This window comes from Vulpes vulpes, chromosome X (genome assembly GCF_048418805.1).
Source record: "Vulpes vulpes isolate BD-2025 chromosome X, VulVul3, whole genome shotgun sequence".
Taxonomy (NCBI): Eukaryota; Metazoa; Chordata; class Mammalia; order Carnivora; family Canidae; genus Vulpes; species Vulpes vulpes.
Genome location: NC_132796.1, coordinates 52,548,578 through 52,565,010, shown reverse-complemented (window position 1 = coordinate 52,565,010; position 16,433 = coordinate 52,548,578). Strand labels below are relative to the sequence as shown.

Sequence of the window (16,433 nt, the reverse complement as noted above, 5' to 3'; positions counted from 1 at the left end):
TTGTGGGATGACGAAAATGTTCTAAAATTGGGGAGCAGCTCTTTTTGCCCATGGGTCCCATCCCTGTACCCTAGTAAAACCACCATTTTGCACCAAAAAAAGAAAAAAAGAAAATGCTCCAAAAATTTTTTTAAATGTAACAAAATTGATTGTAATGACAGATGTGTGCATCTGATTATACTAAAAACTACTGAATTGTATACTTTATTTTTAAAAAAAAATTTTAGAGAGGGGAGGGGCAGAAGGAGAGGGAGAGAGAGAATCTTAAGGCTCCATGCCCAGCACAGAGTCTGCCATGGGACTCAATCTAATGACCCTGAGATCAAGACCTGAGCCAAAAATCAAGAGTTGAACACTTAACCTACTGAGCCAACTGGGAGCCTCTGAATTGTATACTTTAAAGGGGGGAATTTTATGGTATATAGATTTTATATCAACAGAGTACATACTGTATGATTCCATTTACATCAGGTACTGAAACAGGTTAAAGTCTACTCTGTTAGAAGTCAGGACAGAAGTCACTCTTGTTAGAAGGGGAATAGTAACTGGAAGGAAGCAGGAAGGGTATTTCTTGGGGACTGATAATTTTTGTTTCTTTTATTTTTTTTAAGGTTTTATTTATTTATTCATGAGAGACATGGAGAGAGAGAGAGGCAGAGACATAGACATAGGGAGAAGCAGGCTCCTTGCAGGGAGCTGGATGTGGGACTTGATTCCCGGACCAAGATCATGCCCTGAGCCAAAGGCAGGTGCTCAACCACTGAACCACCCAGGTACTCCTAATGTTTTGTTTCTTGATGTGGTTGCTGCTATGTGTGTGTTCATTTTGTGAACATTTATTGAACTGTTTATTAATTATACACGATGAATTTCTACTTTGATTAGCAAATAACTTTAAACAATGATAGCTATGCTGTGGAAATTGTGGTAAAGCTGGTTTACTCTACTATGACTGATAGCACTGTAAATTGATTTAAAATTTTCCTTTGGGACACCTGGGTGGCTCAGCAGTTGGGCATCTGCCTTCGGCTCAGGACATGGTCCTGGAGTTCCAGGATGAGTTCTGCATCGGGCTCCCTGTGGGGAGCTTGCTTCTCCCTCTGCCAATATCTCTGTCTTCTCTCTGTGTATCTCATGAGTAAATAAATGAAAATCTTCTTTAAAAAAATTTCCTTTGGTGAAGCACTGTAACAAGTATCAAAGTTTATAAATATCTTCATTATCTTTGACTCAATAATCCCACTCCTGGGAACAAAGCCTAAGAAAGTAATTCTAGTAAATAAGAACATCATGGGTTTTTTTCTTTTTGAGACATTGTGTGAATGATGTTTCGTAGAATAAAGGAAAACTGGAAACAACCTGAATAAATGTTCAAATGGTTACATAAATAATGTTGCATAATGCTATGGAATATTTTTTAAAATATTTATTTATTTGAGAGAGCACACTTGTGCATGTGTACATGCAAAAGTGGGGGGAGGGGCAGATGGAGAGTGGGAGAGAGGATCTCAAGCAGACTCCTTGCTGAATGCAAAGCCTGAGGTGGGGCTCAATCTCACTACCCCAAGATCTTGACCTGAGCCAAAACCAAGAGTTGGATGCTCAACCAAATGAGCCACTCAGCTGCCAGTGCTACGGAATATTATGCAACTACCAACAATGATAATTCTGAACAGTATAATTCTGAACAATGATAATTCTGAACAGTAGTAGTAATTTGAGAAAATATTTGATCATGAAAAAAAGAGAGTGCAAAATTATATGCTAATTGAATATAGACAAAGACCATAACAGAACATGCTGAAACCCACATAGTTAGTTTGTTAGGAATTATGGGTAACTTTTTTGCAGGTTTCATTAATGTTAAGTTGTTTGATAATAAAAACAAAAACTTTAGTGTTTGGAGGCATCTGGCTGGCTCAATCAGTAGACTCTTGACCTCAGGGTGGTGAGTTTAAGTCCCACATTGGACATAGAGCTTACTTAAAAAAAAAAATTAGTGTTTGTACGTGGCCGTTGTACCACAGAAAAGAGATATTGAAAGAGGAAGTCCATAATGATTGAGGGCACTATGGAACGTCTGGAAAAATAAAAGCTGAGTGAGGAAATGTGGTTGAATCCTACAAATCTGTGAAAGGGATGAATAGGTCAATGGGGATAGTTGTTCACAAAATCTGGGAATGCTGGAATTGGAGGTCACCACCTAATGCTTCTAAGTCATTGGCCAAATTTTTCGACTTGAGTGTGAGTTTATGACCAAGGATAAGAATTACTATTTACATATTGGATAATACATTTATGACACCCTTTACTCCAAGGGGGAGCCATCTATTACCCAATCTTATCTTCCACTGCTGCCTAACACTACACTTGCTAAGCTCATCTCTGTATGGGCCCCTGACTACTTCATGCCTCTTTGTAGGTCCAGAGCTCATCTACTCTTCATCCTTCAAGGCACAGCCTGAGTTCCTTGCCAACCACTTCTTAACCCCTTACAAACTAAGAAAGCTTCTTTCTATATTCCACTGTGTACTGATGTCCTTTTCCTGAATATTTAAAACATCAGTTTGTCAATCTCATAATCGAATCAGTCAGCTAATCTAAGCAACCAAATGATTATTATACCCACTAATATATTATTCTAAGTATGTGTCAAGTTTTCATTGAACACTTCCCTTGTACCAGGCAGGAAAAGTTGACTTCATAATTTCACCTAAGTATCACGACAACCCTGTGAAATATGTATATTATATCCAGAAACTGAGGCTCAGATTTTAGATGATTTGTTCAAGGCCACAGTGGATGAGCTGGGAATTTAACCTAGGTCTAACTCTGAAGACTGCACTCCCAACCACTATGTAATACAATTTTAAAAATATTATTTATTTAAAGAGAAAGAGCGTAGGGGGAAGGGTGGAGGGTGAGGGAGAGGGACAAGCCAATTCTGTGCTGACTGTGGAGCCCTATGTGGAACTGGATCCTAGGACTCTGAGATCATGACCTGAGCTGAAATCAAGAGGCAGTCACTCAACTGACTGAGCCACCTAGGTGCCCCAGTGTATTACTGTTTTAATTGAATTGTGTTTTCTTTCTCTAACTAGGTTTTTTTTTTAAGATTTTATTTTTGTAAAGTAATCTCTATGCCCAGTATAGGCCTTAAACGCACAACCCTGAAATCAAAAGTCACATGCTCTACTGACTAAGCCAGCCAGGTACCTACTCCCTAACTAGATTTTTAAGACTAGGAAGACAAAGATTTCATTTTGGTTCCTTTGTAATCTTGTCATTGCTATACTAGCTGCTATACACATAAACAGTGCTCAATGAATACTTACAGAATGCCAAAATGGAGCTGTAGATAGCTGAAAATACCAATTACTTTTAAAAGGATTTAGATTTTAGTTAGATACATGGGTGCCATATTTATAATATATGATTTAAAGGAAATAAGAATATTTGGGTCCATTTTTAATACTTGAGATGTCTTGATGAAGGAGAACCACACCTTCACAACTCTTATTGCTCCATTATGATTAAGAACCGATTGAGGGCAGCCCAGGTGGCTCAGAGGTTAGCGCTGCCTTCGTCCCAGGGCGTGATCTGGAGTCCCGGGATCGAGTCCCATGTCGGGCTCCCTGCATGGAGCCTGCTTCTCCCTCTGCCTCTCTCTCTCTCTCTCTCTCTCTCTCTCTCTCATTCTCTCTCTGTGTCTGTGTGTATGTGTGTTTGTCATGAATAAATAAATAAAATCTGGGACGCCTGGGTGGCTCAGTGGTTGGGCACCTGCCTTTGGCTCAGGTAGTGATCCCCGGATCCGGGATCGAGTCCCACATGGGGTTCCCTATGAGGAGCCTGCTTCTCCCTCTGCCTATGTCTCTGCCTCTCCTCTTAATCTGTGTCTCTTATGAATAAATAAATCTTTTTTAAAAAATTTAACTTTCGATGGACACTGAGGCTCCTTCCACAGTTTGGCTATTGTGGACATTGCTGCTATAAACATTGGGGTGCAGGTGTCCCGGCGTTTCATTGCATCTGTATCTTTGGGGTAAGATGAATGGATAAAGAAGATGTGGTTTATGTATACAATGGAATATTACTCAGCCATTAGAAATGACAAATACCCACCATTTGCTTCAACGTGGATGGAACTGGAGGGTATTATGCTGAGTGAAGTAAGTCAATCGGAGAAGGACAAACATTATATGTTCTCATTTATTTGGGGGAATATAAATAATAGTGAAAGGGAATAGAAGGGAAGGGAGAAGAAATGGGTAGGAAATATCAGAAAGGGAGACAGAACACAAGACTCCTAACTCTGGGAAACGAACTAGGGGTGGTGGAAGGGGAGGAGGGCAGGGGGTGGGGGGGAATGGGTGACGGGCACTGAGGGAGGCACTTGACGGGATGAGCAGTGGGTGTTATTCTGTATGTTGGCAAATTGAACACCAATAAAAAATAAATAAATAAATAAATTTTAAAAAAATAAATAAAATCTTAAAAAAAAAAAAGAACTGATTGAGTTGGATGGAATTATGGGTTTGACATCCAACTCTGATCATTCTTTGGTTCTTTAGCATCTTTTCTGTTTCCCAGAAATTCTCAGCCTAAAAGGGCTGGTCCCAATGCTGGTGCTTCTCCCTGTTTTGCTTGCTGTCACGCTTCCTCTTCTTGTGCATTTAATTATTTATTACTTTTATGTGTTTATTTGAGAGATTGAGAGAGATGGGGGAGGAGGAGCTGGCGGAGAGGGACAGCAGACTCCATGCTGAGTGCAGAGTCCCAGGTGGAGCTCAATCCCAGGACCCTGAGATCATGACCGGAGGGGAAACCAACAGTCCCATGCTTAACTGAGTGAGCCACCCAGATGCCCCTCTTCTTGTGCATTTAAATGAAGTAGGGTACCTATAGGAGGCAGGCATCAAAGTCCAATAGGCCAGGTTTATCAGTAAGATGGTCAACAAATTATTATGGTGTGATGTCAGGTAAGTCATGCCTGAGCCTCAGTTTACTCATCAGGAAGATGGAATTAAATACATTTCTTCCTCCAATAATTCAACATTGTTACAGTTCCAGATTTAATAGTTCAACTGGAACTAAGCTATGGAGAGTCTGTGGCCTAAAATCCTAAATGGGATGAATTTTCTGTGGTGGCTGAAATCATCTTCCATTCCCTTGCTGACTGCAATTGAAATACCCGCAGTTGAGGGTGAGAGCTGAGCAATTGGAGGCAGACAGCTGCCCATAATCTGGTATGGTCCTTGGGAAGGATTTCTGGGGTGAGGGAACCTCGTGTAGAGAAAACAAGCAAAGAAAGGCTGAAGGGAGAGTGAGTTGGAGACTTCCTGTGCGGTTTCCTCCTCCACTTCTCCCCCCTCCCCCACCGCCGCCAATCACAAATTCTGACCATTAAGGCACAAAGGTAGAAAATCCCATGGGGTCTCGGGCCTGGAAACCTCTCATTGTCCGGCTCTGACTATAAGCTCGCAGAATGGGAAAAGCCTCCCCCCACCCAACCCTCGCTTTCTTGCTCCTTGCCACGCTGGGCTGGCTGTTGCAAGTGGGAAGCAGTCTCAGGCTGCACGCAATCCTTTTTGCAAAGCCGAGGAATGAGTGAATGAGAGAGGGAGCGAGAGAGACAGAAACAGAGACAGAGAGAGAGAGAGAGAGAGAGTGTGTGTGTGTGTGTGTGTGTGTGTGTGTATGTGGTGTAGGGAGGATTGGGGGTGGGATTCCATGACGTTACCGGCTCCGCCTCCTGGTGTATATAAGGGGGCGCTTGGCGCGCAACGACCCCAAGCCGCAGCTTTGAAGCCTGAGCAGCCTAAGTCCGTACCCCCAACCCAACTCGTTTAACTCAGCCTCACCCACCCCAATCTGAGACTCTCCACTCCTTGGGCTTCCACAGCTCTCCGGTAAGCCTTGGGGGCCGACACGTGTGTCGGAAGGGGAGGGCGAGGGTCTGGGCAATACCTAGGATTCTCTGGCAACCATAGCATGCAGTTGCATCAATGCGGCCGTGACCTGTTGCTGGGCAAGACCCCGGCCCCAGGAGCCAAGGTTCCCGTCTCCACCTCAGCCCCAGACTGTAGATGAATCTGGGAGCTGAGTTGGGGGCCATAGGGTGGAACCCCTCTCTGTTGCAAGCAATTTCGGGCTGCTCTGGGGCCCCTCTCGGGGTGCATCTCCAAATCTTTAGATGCCGAAGCCCCGCCCCACTGTTGATTCTTGCTGGTCAGCCTAGCAAAGCGGGAGGAAGTGGGGGAACATTTGCTCACTCCCCTAGGCGACAGTAGCCTGTTCTACGCGGTGTCGGTTTGGTGAGTAGGGATGGATTTGAGTCGGTTCTCACTTTTGATCTGCGGTGGAGGTCGGTTCCCCCTCCTCTCCCTCCGGGCAATCTAAGAACCTTGCCTATTAAGTAGACCTTGGGGTAAGCACCGAAAAGGAACACGGATAGTGAGAAGGGGGTTCTGCCCAGAGTTGCTGGCCGCACCTGGGGTGAGTTCTGTTTAATTCCCAAGGAGCTACAGGCCAGGGAACGGGCACAGATTAAGTTCCATGATTCCTGTGAGGGTTGGGGTCTAGGATAAACCCGAGTTTCCCCCTCACAGAAAGAGACTGATACTGACTGAGCACTCGGGAGGTGCCAGTACTGTAGGGGGCTTTCACCTGTCTCTCTGCAATTAGTCCTCCAAACCTGTGAGGTACTCTTATTCCTACTTGTTAAGGAAGAAACTGAGGTTAGAGGAAGACACTTGCCTTTGTCCCTTCAGTATCCTCCCCATCCCCCCATCAATCCTTTGCTTGGTGGAGTGGGTATTGTAATGCACTCTTAAGAGCTTAGGGATAATGAGCCCTATTGAAGGGCTTTTTTTTGTCTTGTTTTCACCAGATCCTAGAATCCTCTTCAATTCCGGCTAGAATGCTGTGGCAGGCACTTCGCAGATTTGGTCAAAAGCTGGTACGCAGACGTGCACTGGAGCCAGGCATGGCTGAGACTCGCCTTGCCAGATGCCTGAGCACTCTGGATTTAGTGGCCCTGGGTGTGGGCAGCACATTGGGTGCAGGTGTGTATGTCCTGGCTGGTGAGGTGGCCAAAGATAAAGCAGGACCATCCATTGTGATCTGCTTTTTGGTGGCCGCTTTATCTTCTGTGTTGGCTGGACTGTGCTATGCGGAGTTTGGTGCCCGAGTCCCCCGTTCTGGTTCTGCATATCTCTACAGCTATGTCACAGTGGGTGAACTCTGGGCCTTCACCACTGGCTGGAACCTCATCCTCTCCTATGTTATCGGTGAGACGGTGGGGCAGGGTGGGAAATGTATAGCCAATGAAGGGGCTTTGAGTCAGGAAATCTGGACGCTGTGGTGAAGTGATAAATTTGTTAACATTTACAGGACTTCAATATCCCTAAATGTGTCTGTGTGTTGGGGGGCTGGCTGGGAGGGTTGAAGATGTGGAGAAACTGTTCATTCTCCTTATCTCTGTCCTGGTGTCCTAAGTTGACTGGTTTTGGTTTATCAAAAGTAAGAGTAGGGGCACCTGGCTGGCTCAGTTGGTGGAGCATGCAGCTCTTGATCTTCCAGTTGTGAGTTCAAGTCCCACATTTGGGTGTAAAGGCTCCTTAAAAAAAAAAAAGTAAGAATAGGTGAAAACAGAAGGGATTATTTGTGTGACTGGTTTGGGAGAGCGAGGAGGGGAGGAGAAGGAAATTTGACCCCATGTTTCTTCCTCTGCTCCACCAGGGACAGCCAGTGTGGCCCGGGCCTGGAGCTCGGCGTTTGACAACCTGATTGGGAACCACATCTCTCAGACCCTGCAGGGGAGCATCTCATTGCATGTTCCCCATGTCCTCGCAGAATATCCAGACTTCTTTGCTATGGGGCTTGTGTTGTTGCTCACCGGTGAGGGAAGAGACAGGGCTAATGGTGGGGGCAGGGCTAGGCTAGGAAGGACCAAGCCTGAGCCGGGCTCAGGCTCCGGTGGAGGTGATAATGGTGAGAAAGAAGAGAAGCTGGGGAGAAAAGGTGTGCTCAGAGGTGGGGAAACAACGCTTGAACTGAGGACTTTGAATCCTGACTGCTTCTTTTCCTGCAGGATTGCTGGCTTTGGGAGCTAGTGAATCAGCCCTGGTTACCAAAGTGTTCACAGTGGTGAACCTTTTGGTTCTTGGTTTTGTCATCATCTCTGGCTTCATTAAGGGGGACCTTCACAATTGGAAACTCACAGAAGGGGACTACAAACTGACTGTGGCTGGACTCAATGACACCTATAGGTTAGGTTCACTCTGGAGATGGCAGAGCTGGGAGCGTGATGGGGAGCTCTGGGGGGGGGTGTCTGTGCTAAGGGCTTCAGGATTGGGTTGGGGAGGAATGGGTGTCGAGGTCTTGAAAGGCCTGCCTGAGTAGTTTGGCATTAGAGAAAAGACAGAGTTGGCTGAGCTCACCTTTACCTTTTCCATCCCTTTCTTCCACTTCAGCCTGGGCCCTCTGGGCTCTGGAGGATTTGTGCCTTTCGGCTTTGAGGGGATTCTCCGTGGAGCAGCTACCTGTTTCTATGCATTTGTTGGTTTCGACTGTATTGCTACCACTGGTAACAGTCATTCTGGTTCAGTCTGGGGCTGGGGTGTATATAGTGTATATCCAAGTGGCATGCAGATTGAGGGTGGTGGAGGAGCAGGCCTGCTTTCCTCATTTGGAAACTTGTGCCCCTTCCTGCAGGTGAAGAAGCTCAGAATCCCCAGCATTCCATCCCTGTGGGCATTGTGGTTTCACTGTTTGTCTGCTTTTTGGCATATTTTGGTGTCTCTTCGGCCCTTACGCTTATGATGCCTTACTACCAGCTTCAACCAGAGAGCCCCCTGCCTGAAGCATTTCTCTATACGGGATGGGCCCCCGCCCGCTATGTTGTGGCTCTTGGATCCCTCTGTGCTCTTTCTACCAGGTCAGTGTCGGACTTCTGTTCTCTGCTGTCAGAGTCTCAGGTTTCAGCATTCAGTACTTGAGAATACCCCTTAAAAGGACTGTGAGGAGAAGGTGGAGACTCCTTAACCTCACAGGGACAGAGATTGCAGTGAATTCATGCCACTCTGGCCATTCCTTTCTCCAGCCTCTTAGGTTCTATGTTCCCCATGCCTCGGGTGATCTATGCAATGGCAGAGGATGGCCTCCTGTTCCGTGTCCTTGCCAGAGTCCACACGGGTACACACACCCCCATCGTGGCCACTGTGGTCTCTGGCATTATTGCAGGTAAAGGAAAAAAATCCTCTTTGCCCTTCTCTGTTTTTTTTCATCAGTTCCCTTAACTTTGCTCTTCCCTCCTCTCATTTCTTGTTTCCCACCCATCGATTTCAGCATTCATGGCGTTCCTCTTTGAACTCACTGATCTTGTGGACCTTATGTCGATTGGGACCCTACTTGCCTACTCCCTGGTGGCTATTTGTGTTCTCATCCTCAGGTGAGACTCCCTCTGTGAACTAAGATTGGGGGTTCTCTTCTTGGATGATGAATAATGGGGATCTGCTCCTCCTCCTTCCTCTGCCTTCCTTATCCTTCCTCCGCCTTCCTTATCCTGACTCTCCTTGAGGAGCATGGCTTACCCCTCCCGGCCAAGAAGAGCTTGTACCCTTAATGACTAGGAGGAAGGTTAAGGTGCATGGCAGGAGATGCTAAAGCATTTAAGGGTTGCTCTTAATCCTGTCTTCTTCCTCTTGCCTCAGGTATCAGCCTGAGCTGAAGAATGAAGAGGATGAAGTGGAGCTGCAAGAAGAGAACATGGCTGGAGCAGAGAAGCTGACCCTACAGGGGCTGTTCTGTCCACTCAGCTCCATCCCTACTCCACTCTCTGGCCAAGTTGTCTATGTCTGTTCCTCATTGGTTGGTGAGCAATGGCTTTTTTCCTCTGGGGTCACTTTGAATTGGGGTGCCTAATGTCTTCACATGTTGGTCTCAAGAGTTGGTTTTGATGTTTCTCAACTTGACCCCTGAAGCTCTGCTGCTGACTCTTCTTTGCCTGGTGCTGGCCCAGTGGCCCGTTCCACTGGTTTCTGGAGACCCAGTGTGGACTGTAGTGGTTGTGCTGCTCCTGATGCTCGTTACTGGGATTACTGGGATCATCTGGAGACAGCCACAGAGTTCTACTCCCTTGCACTTTAAGGTAAATGACCTCTTTCTCTCCACCCACCAAACCATCTCAGAAGAATAAGCTCCAGATGCCTTGTGGTCTAATGAGGTTCATAAATGGGGATCCCTGGGTGGCCCAGCGGTTTCGTGCCTGCCTTTGGCCCAGGGCGTGATCCTGGAGTCCCAGGATCGAGTCCCATGTCGGGCTCCCGGCATGGAGCCCGCTTCTCCTTCCTCCTGTGTCTCTGCCTCTCTCTCAAACTCTGTGTCTATCATGAATAAATAAATAAATCTTTAAAAAAAATAAGGTTCATAAATATTCTCTAATTGACCAAGAAAGGAAAGATACAGGAGATACCTAGGCCAAAGACTTCTTTCTTCTCTCCCCTCGGTAGTTCCTTTCTAGTTCAATTTCCCCCAGCTGTATTCTTGGAGTCTTCCTCTATAAGGCACATTAAATGAGTGGGCCCTGAAAAATACAAGATGAGTAGGAGTTGGACCCTCCCTTTCCTGGCCTGAGTAAGTTAGGGATCTCTTTTTCCATAACTTCATGGTATATACAAAGATTTTGCTTTGTTCCCAGGTACCTGCTTTGCCTCTCCTCCCTCTAATGAGCATCTTTGTGAATGTTTCCCTTATGATGCAGATGACAGCTGGCACCTGGGCCCGATTTGGGGTCTGGATGCTGATTGGTAGGTATCCACTTGGGAAGAGTAGTCCTCTTGAGTTCCTGTCCCAATTCTTTTCCCTTTTCCTCTCTTGTAGAGGGACCTATTAAGCCTTTACAGATCACTATTTCCATACCTCACAGCAGCTACTTTTCCTCACTAGGGTTTGCTATCTACTTTGGCTATGGGATCCAGCACAGCTTGGAAGAAGTTAAGAGTGACCAAGCCCCACTCAAGTGTAGGGCCAAAACTGTAGACCTTGATCTCAGCAATGCCTGTACACATTCGATTTGACGTCATCATGCCTGAATGCTGTCTGGTTCCCTTGCACAGTAATGGAGAGTACCTTTGAGCACAGGAGAAGCTAGGGCTCCCATGGGATGTCAGTGGGCGAATGCTAATAGAGCTCTGTATTTATTGTGGAGTGAAGGATGTGTCTTTGCTGTTCCTCATCCCTTTTATTTTTTTCTTAGTGGTCTACTTTTCACTTGTGTCTGTAGCTGCTTACTGGCTTTTACAAACTTATTAAAAGAAACTATAAAAAGAAACTATGTCTTGTTCTTTGCTTGCTAGAAATGATGTGGAGCCTGACTTTCAGTGTGGAGAGCTTCAGATAAGTGTCCTGTGTTTGCTGTAGTCACGGCAAAAGTATCTGTTCTGCCTGTGTTTCTTGTTGGCTCAGGGTTTGAGGAGGGTAGGGTGACCACTGGTCAAGTCTAGTCACACTTGAACGATCTTAAGATAGGTTTCCCTCTTACTATACTGCAGGTTAGATTCTAAATAAGTAGGACAGCAACACTTGTCTTTGGGATTTGGGGGTGGACTCTGATCTCAACACTGGCATTGGTCAGGACCTACACTGAGACCATTGTCTTGTGTTCCACTCCTAGTTGGATGAGACCCAGACTCTTGTGACTGCCTGGGTAACAAATTTTGGCTAGGGTATTTAGCACTGCTGGGAGGAGGGGTGGGTAAAAGTGGGGTTTGATAAAGAACTGTATACGTTATACATATGATTGCTGTAGAAGTAGTAAGGGAACAGAGGTCAGAGGTTTGCTCAGACCAAGAATTATTCATCCATTTATTCAACAACTATGTGGAGCTCCTATTAAAATTCTAGGCCCTGTGCTGGGCACTAGGGATACAAATGCACAAAAAAAGTCCCTCAAGGAACTCCTAATCACGTGGAGGGGGGCAGACAAGCAGGTAACCACGAAACAATGTGACTTATACCAGGGCTGGAGTAAGTGCTAATTGCTGCAGGAACACAAAGAAGGACATGCTCGACCTGAGTCTTGAATAGGTGTTCCTGAAATGGACTGAGGGGAAGGCTTGTTTGTCAGGGAAGAGTGTGCACAAAGCCATGAAGTATGAAAAAGCATTGTATTTGGAAGTATGGCCTGTAGTTGAGTGCAGCTGGAGGGTAGCCTATATAGGGTTGTGAAATACAACAGGGACCTTAATGAATGGCTCTGCACATCCTACCAAGGAAATCCAGATATTATCTTTATAAATGTTGTGTGTGTAGAGGGAAGGGAATGGGGCAGGTTTATGAAGGATTCTAAGTTAGGAAGAGGATTGGATTTGTTAGTCTGGCAGTAGCAAAGGAGGGTGGCTTGGAAGAAGCTGGGAGAAGCTAGAGCAGTGAGGTAATAGTTACCATTTAATCATTGTGTGACATTGCTAGTAGTAATTAGGAGGACATTGTGATCATTTGGGCAAAATATTTCCAGATTCTTGGTCAGTTGGATGTAGGCGGTAAGGAAGAAGTGGATGACTTAGATGTCTGCATGAAACTTTTGATTGAATGATTGCATTATTAGCCAAGAGAGGAAAAGAGGAGTAGCATATTGGGGGAAAGACAAATTCAGATCCAGATATGCTAATTTGTAAACATAAATGAATTTAGCTTCATATAGGTGAAGATAAGGAATTAACAACTAGAACTTTTTTTTAAGATTTTATTTATTTATTCATGAGAGACACAGAGAGAGAGAGAGAGAGAGGCAGAGACACAGGCAGAGGGAGAAGCAGGCTCCATGCAGGGAGCCTCATGTGGGACTCGATCCCAGGCCTTCAGGATCATGCCCTGGGCTGAAGGTGGCGCTAAACTGCTGAGCCGCCTGGGCTGCCCAAGAATATAATTTTTTTATATATAAAGAGCTCTTACAAATCAATAAGGTGAATAGCCTAATAAATGAATAAGGGATCTAAGTAGTTTTCAGAAAAAAATATAGAACACCAACAAATATTGATACTCAACCTCAAAGAAATGCAAATCAAAACAATGAGATCTCAGTTCTTAATTTTTTTTTCAGTTCTTAATTTATAGACCAGCAAAATGATTTTTTTAAAGATTTAAGTAATCTTTACACTCAACATTGGCCTTGAACCCATAGCCCCAAGATCAAGAGTTATGTGCTCTACTGATTGAGCCAGCCAGGTACCTCTCAGCAAAACAAATTTCAATGACTAGGTGTTGGCAAACATGAGGGGAAACAGGCAGTCTTATGTATTTTTTTTTCTTTTTAAGATTTTATTTATTCACAAGAGACACAAAAAGAGAGAGGCAGAGACACAGGCAGAAGGAGAAGCAGGCTCCATGCAGGGAGCCCAATGTGGGACTTGTTCCCGGGACCCAGGGATCACGCCCTGAGCCAAAGGCAGATGCTTAACCGCTAAGCCACCCAGGCGTCCCTGGTAGTCTTCTGTATGATAGGGATACATTTTTGTAGCTTTTGTGGAGAGTAATTTGATAATATAAGAATCAGAAACCTTTCTTTTGATCTGACAATTCCACTTATAGGAATTTTAAAACTCACTTTTATAAGGATATTTACTGTGATATTATAATACAATAAAACTTAGAAGCTACCTGGTGTGCATCAGTAAGGAACTGGTTAAGTTACATGAATTCAGTGGAGGGGCAGCCCCGGTGGCTTAGCGGTTTAGTGCCTGCCTTTGGCCCAGGGCCTGATCCTGGAGACCGGGGATCGAGTCCCACGTCGGGCTCCCTGCATGGAGCCTGCTTCTCCCTCTGCCTGTGTCTCTGCCTCTCTCTCTCTCTCTCTCTCTCTGTGTCTCTCATGCATAAATAAATAAAATCTTTAAAAAAAATTCAGTGGAATATTTATAGATCCAGTGACAAAATGAGATAGAATTATATGTGCCAAGAGGTGATACAGAAAGCTCTCCAAATATACTATTAGGTAGGAACAAAACAAATGGAACAAAAACCCCAAGGTGCAGAACATTTATTTCTGTGAAAGAACAAAAGAGGATATATTTATACATAATTTTTTTTCTGGAAAAATATACAGGAACCTTAACCTCTGGTTTTTGTATTGTACTTTTTTCAGTTTTCTTTTTTAAAAAATATTTTATTGGGCACTTGGGTGGTTCAGTGGTTGAGTGACTGCCTTAGGCTCAGGTCGTGATTGCAGAGTCCTGGGATCGAGTCCTGCATCAGGCTCCCTGTGTGAAGCCTGCTTCTCCTTCTGCCTATGTCTCTGCCTCTCTGTGTCTCTCATGAATAAATAAGTAAAATCTTTTAAAAATTAAAAAATAGATTTTATTTATTTATTTGAATGAGAGAGGGTGCGTGAAAACAAGTGGAGTGAGGGGCAGTGGGAGAAGCAGACTCCCCCACTGAGCAGGAAGCCTGCTCTGGGGCTTGAACCCAAGATCATGACCTGAGCTGAAGGCAGACGCTCAACCGACTGAGCCACCAAGGTGTAGCCTTTTTCAGTTTTATTAACCATGTACAAACGTTACTTTTTTCATTCCTTTTATAATAATCATAGCAGTAAAAGATTGGGGGAACTTTAACATTTAAGGGATGAAGGAAGAAGACTGCACAAGAGATGAAGGAGGAATGAGTGAAGAGACAGGACAGTGATGTGGAAGTCCAGGGAAGAAAGAACTTTTCAGGAACAGTCAACAATGCCAAATGCTGCCTTAGAGAGCCAAGTTTAATAAGATAAGGACAGAAGAGGTTTCATTGGTTTTGTCAGTTAGTAGGTATTTGATCATTTCAAGAGTAGTTTTGATCAGATGGTGGGAGTGGAGGTTATATTGCAGTGGGTTGAGTAAATGGAGGGTGAGGAAGTGTATATAGCATTTCAAGCCAACAGACAAAGGGAGTTGAGAGGTTTTTGTTTTTTTAAGATGGGCCATTGTATTTTTATGCTTAAAGAAGATTGTCAATGGACAAAGTGAATAAATTTTGGTATTACTGTTTAAATAAAACATTTATGAAGGATGGACTGGTTCTCTGATTTGGTTTTCTAGTCTTTCTTTACTCAGTGCAATGTTTCCCAGACTTCAGACTTTCAGGAATGTTTCTCTATTTGTGTGGTTCCTGTAATGTTAAAATAAACACTTTTTAAAGCTTAAATGCACTTATTTTCTTTATTTATAAACTTTTATTTAAGTAATCTCTACACCTAATCCCAAAGTCAAGAGTCGCACACTCTTCTGACTTAGCCAGCCAGGTGTCCCAATACACTTTTTAAAAAATATTATTTATTTATTCCCCATGGGGAACCTGATGTGAGACTAAATCCCAGGACCCTGGGATTACACCCTGAGCCAAAGGCTCACTCACTGCCACCCAGGTGCCCCCCAATATACTTATTTTAAAAGGAAAACAGTTTTACCACTATCACATATGGAAAGCAAAGTATTTCCCTAATACACATTAAAGTAAATATCCAACTATTAAAATGTTTGGCTGTGTACCAAATAATCCTTAAATGCCATTTAGCTTTCCATGGTTTCATTTATTCTCCCCCCCCCCCGCGCCCCATCACCCACAGTCCCAAGCAAATAGTCCTCCTGAGGTATAGTCAGAAGGTCAATGGTAGCTTAACGCTACATCACAGTGCCTAGGTCATTCACCTCACTTGATTTTATGTAGGCATTTTATTTTCTCACATCACAAGAAGAAGGGAGACTTACAGTAATAAGATCTTTTGAGAGAGTCCACATTCACATAACTTAGAGTATATTGTTATAATTGTTCTATTTCATTATTGTTAATCTCTTACTGTGCCTAATTTATACATATACTTTATCACAGGTATGTATGTATAGGAAAAAACAGTATATATAGTGTTCAGTACTATTTGTGGTTTCAGGCATTTACTGGGTTCTTGGAACATATCCCCTGTGGATAAGGTGGGGGGGGACTATTCTATAATGCACTTTAGGCATAGTTAGGCAGTTAGTGAATAATGTCTTTAGGATGCTATGCTTGGGGGCACCTGGGTGGCTCAGTTAGTTAAGCGTCTGCCTTTGGCTCGGGTCATGATCCCGGGGTTCTGGATCAGTCTGCATCAGGCTCCCTGTTTAGCAGAGTTCCTGCTTCTCCCTCTGACTCTCCCCCACTGCTCATGTTCGTGCTCTCTATCTCAAATAAATACAATTTTTTAAAGGATGCTATGCTTGAAGATGGAGTAGAAAATTGCTTTAGGCATGGTCTAATCTTAATCTCCTCAAGGAGTTAGGGATAAGATTGGCCCAAATATGTACAAAGACACAAAATAGGAAATATGAAGTGTCCTAAGAGAGGTATGCATGAAATACTGCGAGAATTCACATCAGGGAGTTCTGGGACATCTTCATGGAGGGTGAGGCTCTTAAACT

At 44.3% G+C, this 16,433-nt stretch overlaps 2 protein-coding genes across 3 annotated transcripts in view; both read left to right on the top strand.

Moving 5' to 3' along the window:
• The window catches only part of SNX12 (sorting nexin 12), a 172,152-nt gene extending 165,085 nt beyond the window's left edge, over nucleotides 1-7,067 (top strand). The window contains exon 6 of one of the 2 annotated variants that reach the window (XM_072744064.1): nucleotides 6,893-7,067. In XM_072744064.1, coding sequence (XP_072600165.1) covers nucleotides 6,893-6,899 — 7 coding nt within the window. In that variant the 3' untranslated portion in view covers nucleotides 6,900-7,067. The remainder of the gene's footprint in view (nucleotides 1-6,892) is intronic. The other variant, XM_072744062.1, reaches the window with a different exon arrangement.
• Nucleotides 5,795-11,335, top strand: SLC7A3 (solute carrier family 7 member 3). The gene is made up of 12 exons (XM_025982876.2): nucleotides 5,795-5,912; nucleotides 6,893-7,292; nucleotides 7,744-7,902; nucleotides 8,096-8,273; nucleotides 8,478-8,590; nucleotides 8,719-8,941; nucleotides 9,107-9,246; nucleotides 9,352-9,454; nucleotides 9,717-9,877; nucleotides 9,987-10,153; nucleotides 10,703-10,811; nucleotides 10,951-11,335. Exons 2-12 carry the CDS (start codon nucleotides 6,923-6,925, stop codon nucleotides 11,079-11,081), a joined length of 1,854 nt encoding a protein of 617 aa, XP_025838661.1. The 5' UTR covers nucleotides 5,795-5,912; nucleotides 6,893-6,922; the 3' UTR covers nucleotides 11,082-11,335.
• The last annotated feature ends 5,098 nt before the right edge of the window (nucleotides 11,336-16,433 follow it).

Bases quoted from the DNA above. Each gene is read 5' to 3' on its own strand.
- SLC7A3 (XM_025982876.2), top strand. From the start codon at position 6,923: ATGCTGTGGCAGGCACTTCGCAGATTTGGTCAAAAGCTGGTACGCAGA. The intron at 7,293-7,743 runs GTGAGACGGTGG...CTGCTCCACCAG, and splicing joins CATCCTCTCCTATGTTATCG to GGACAGCCAGTGTGGCCCGG. The intron at 7,903-8,095 runs GTGAGGGAAGAG...CTTTTCCTGCAG, and splicing joins GCTTGTGTTGTTGCTCACCG to GATTGCTGGCTTTGGGAGCT.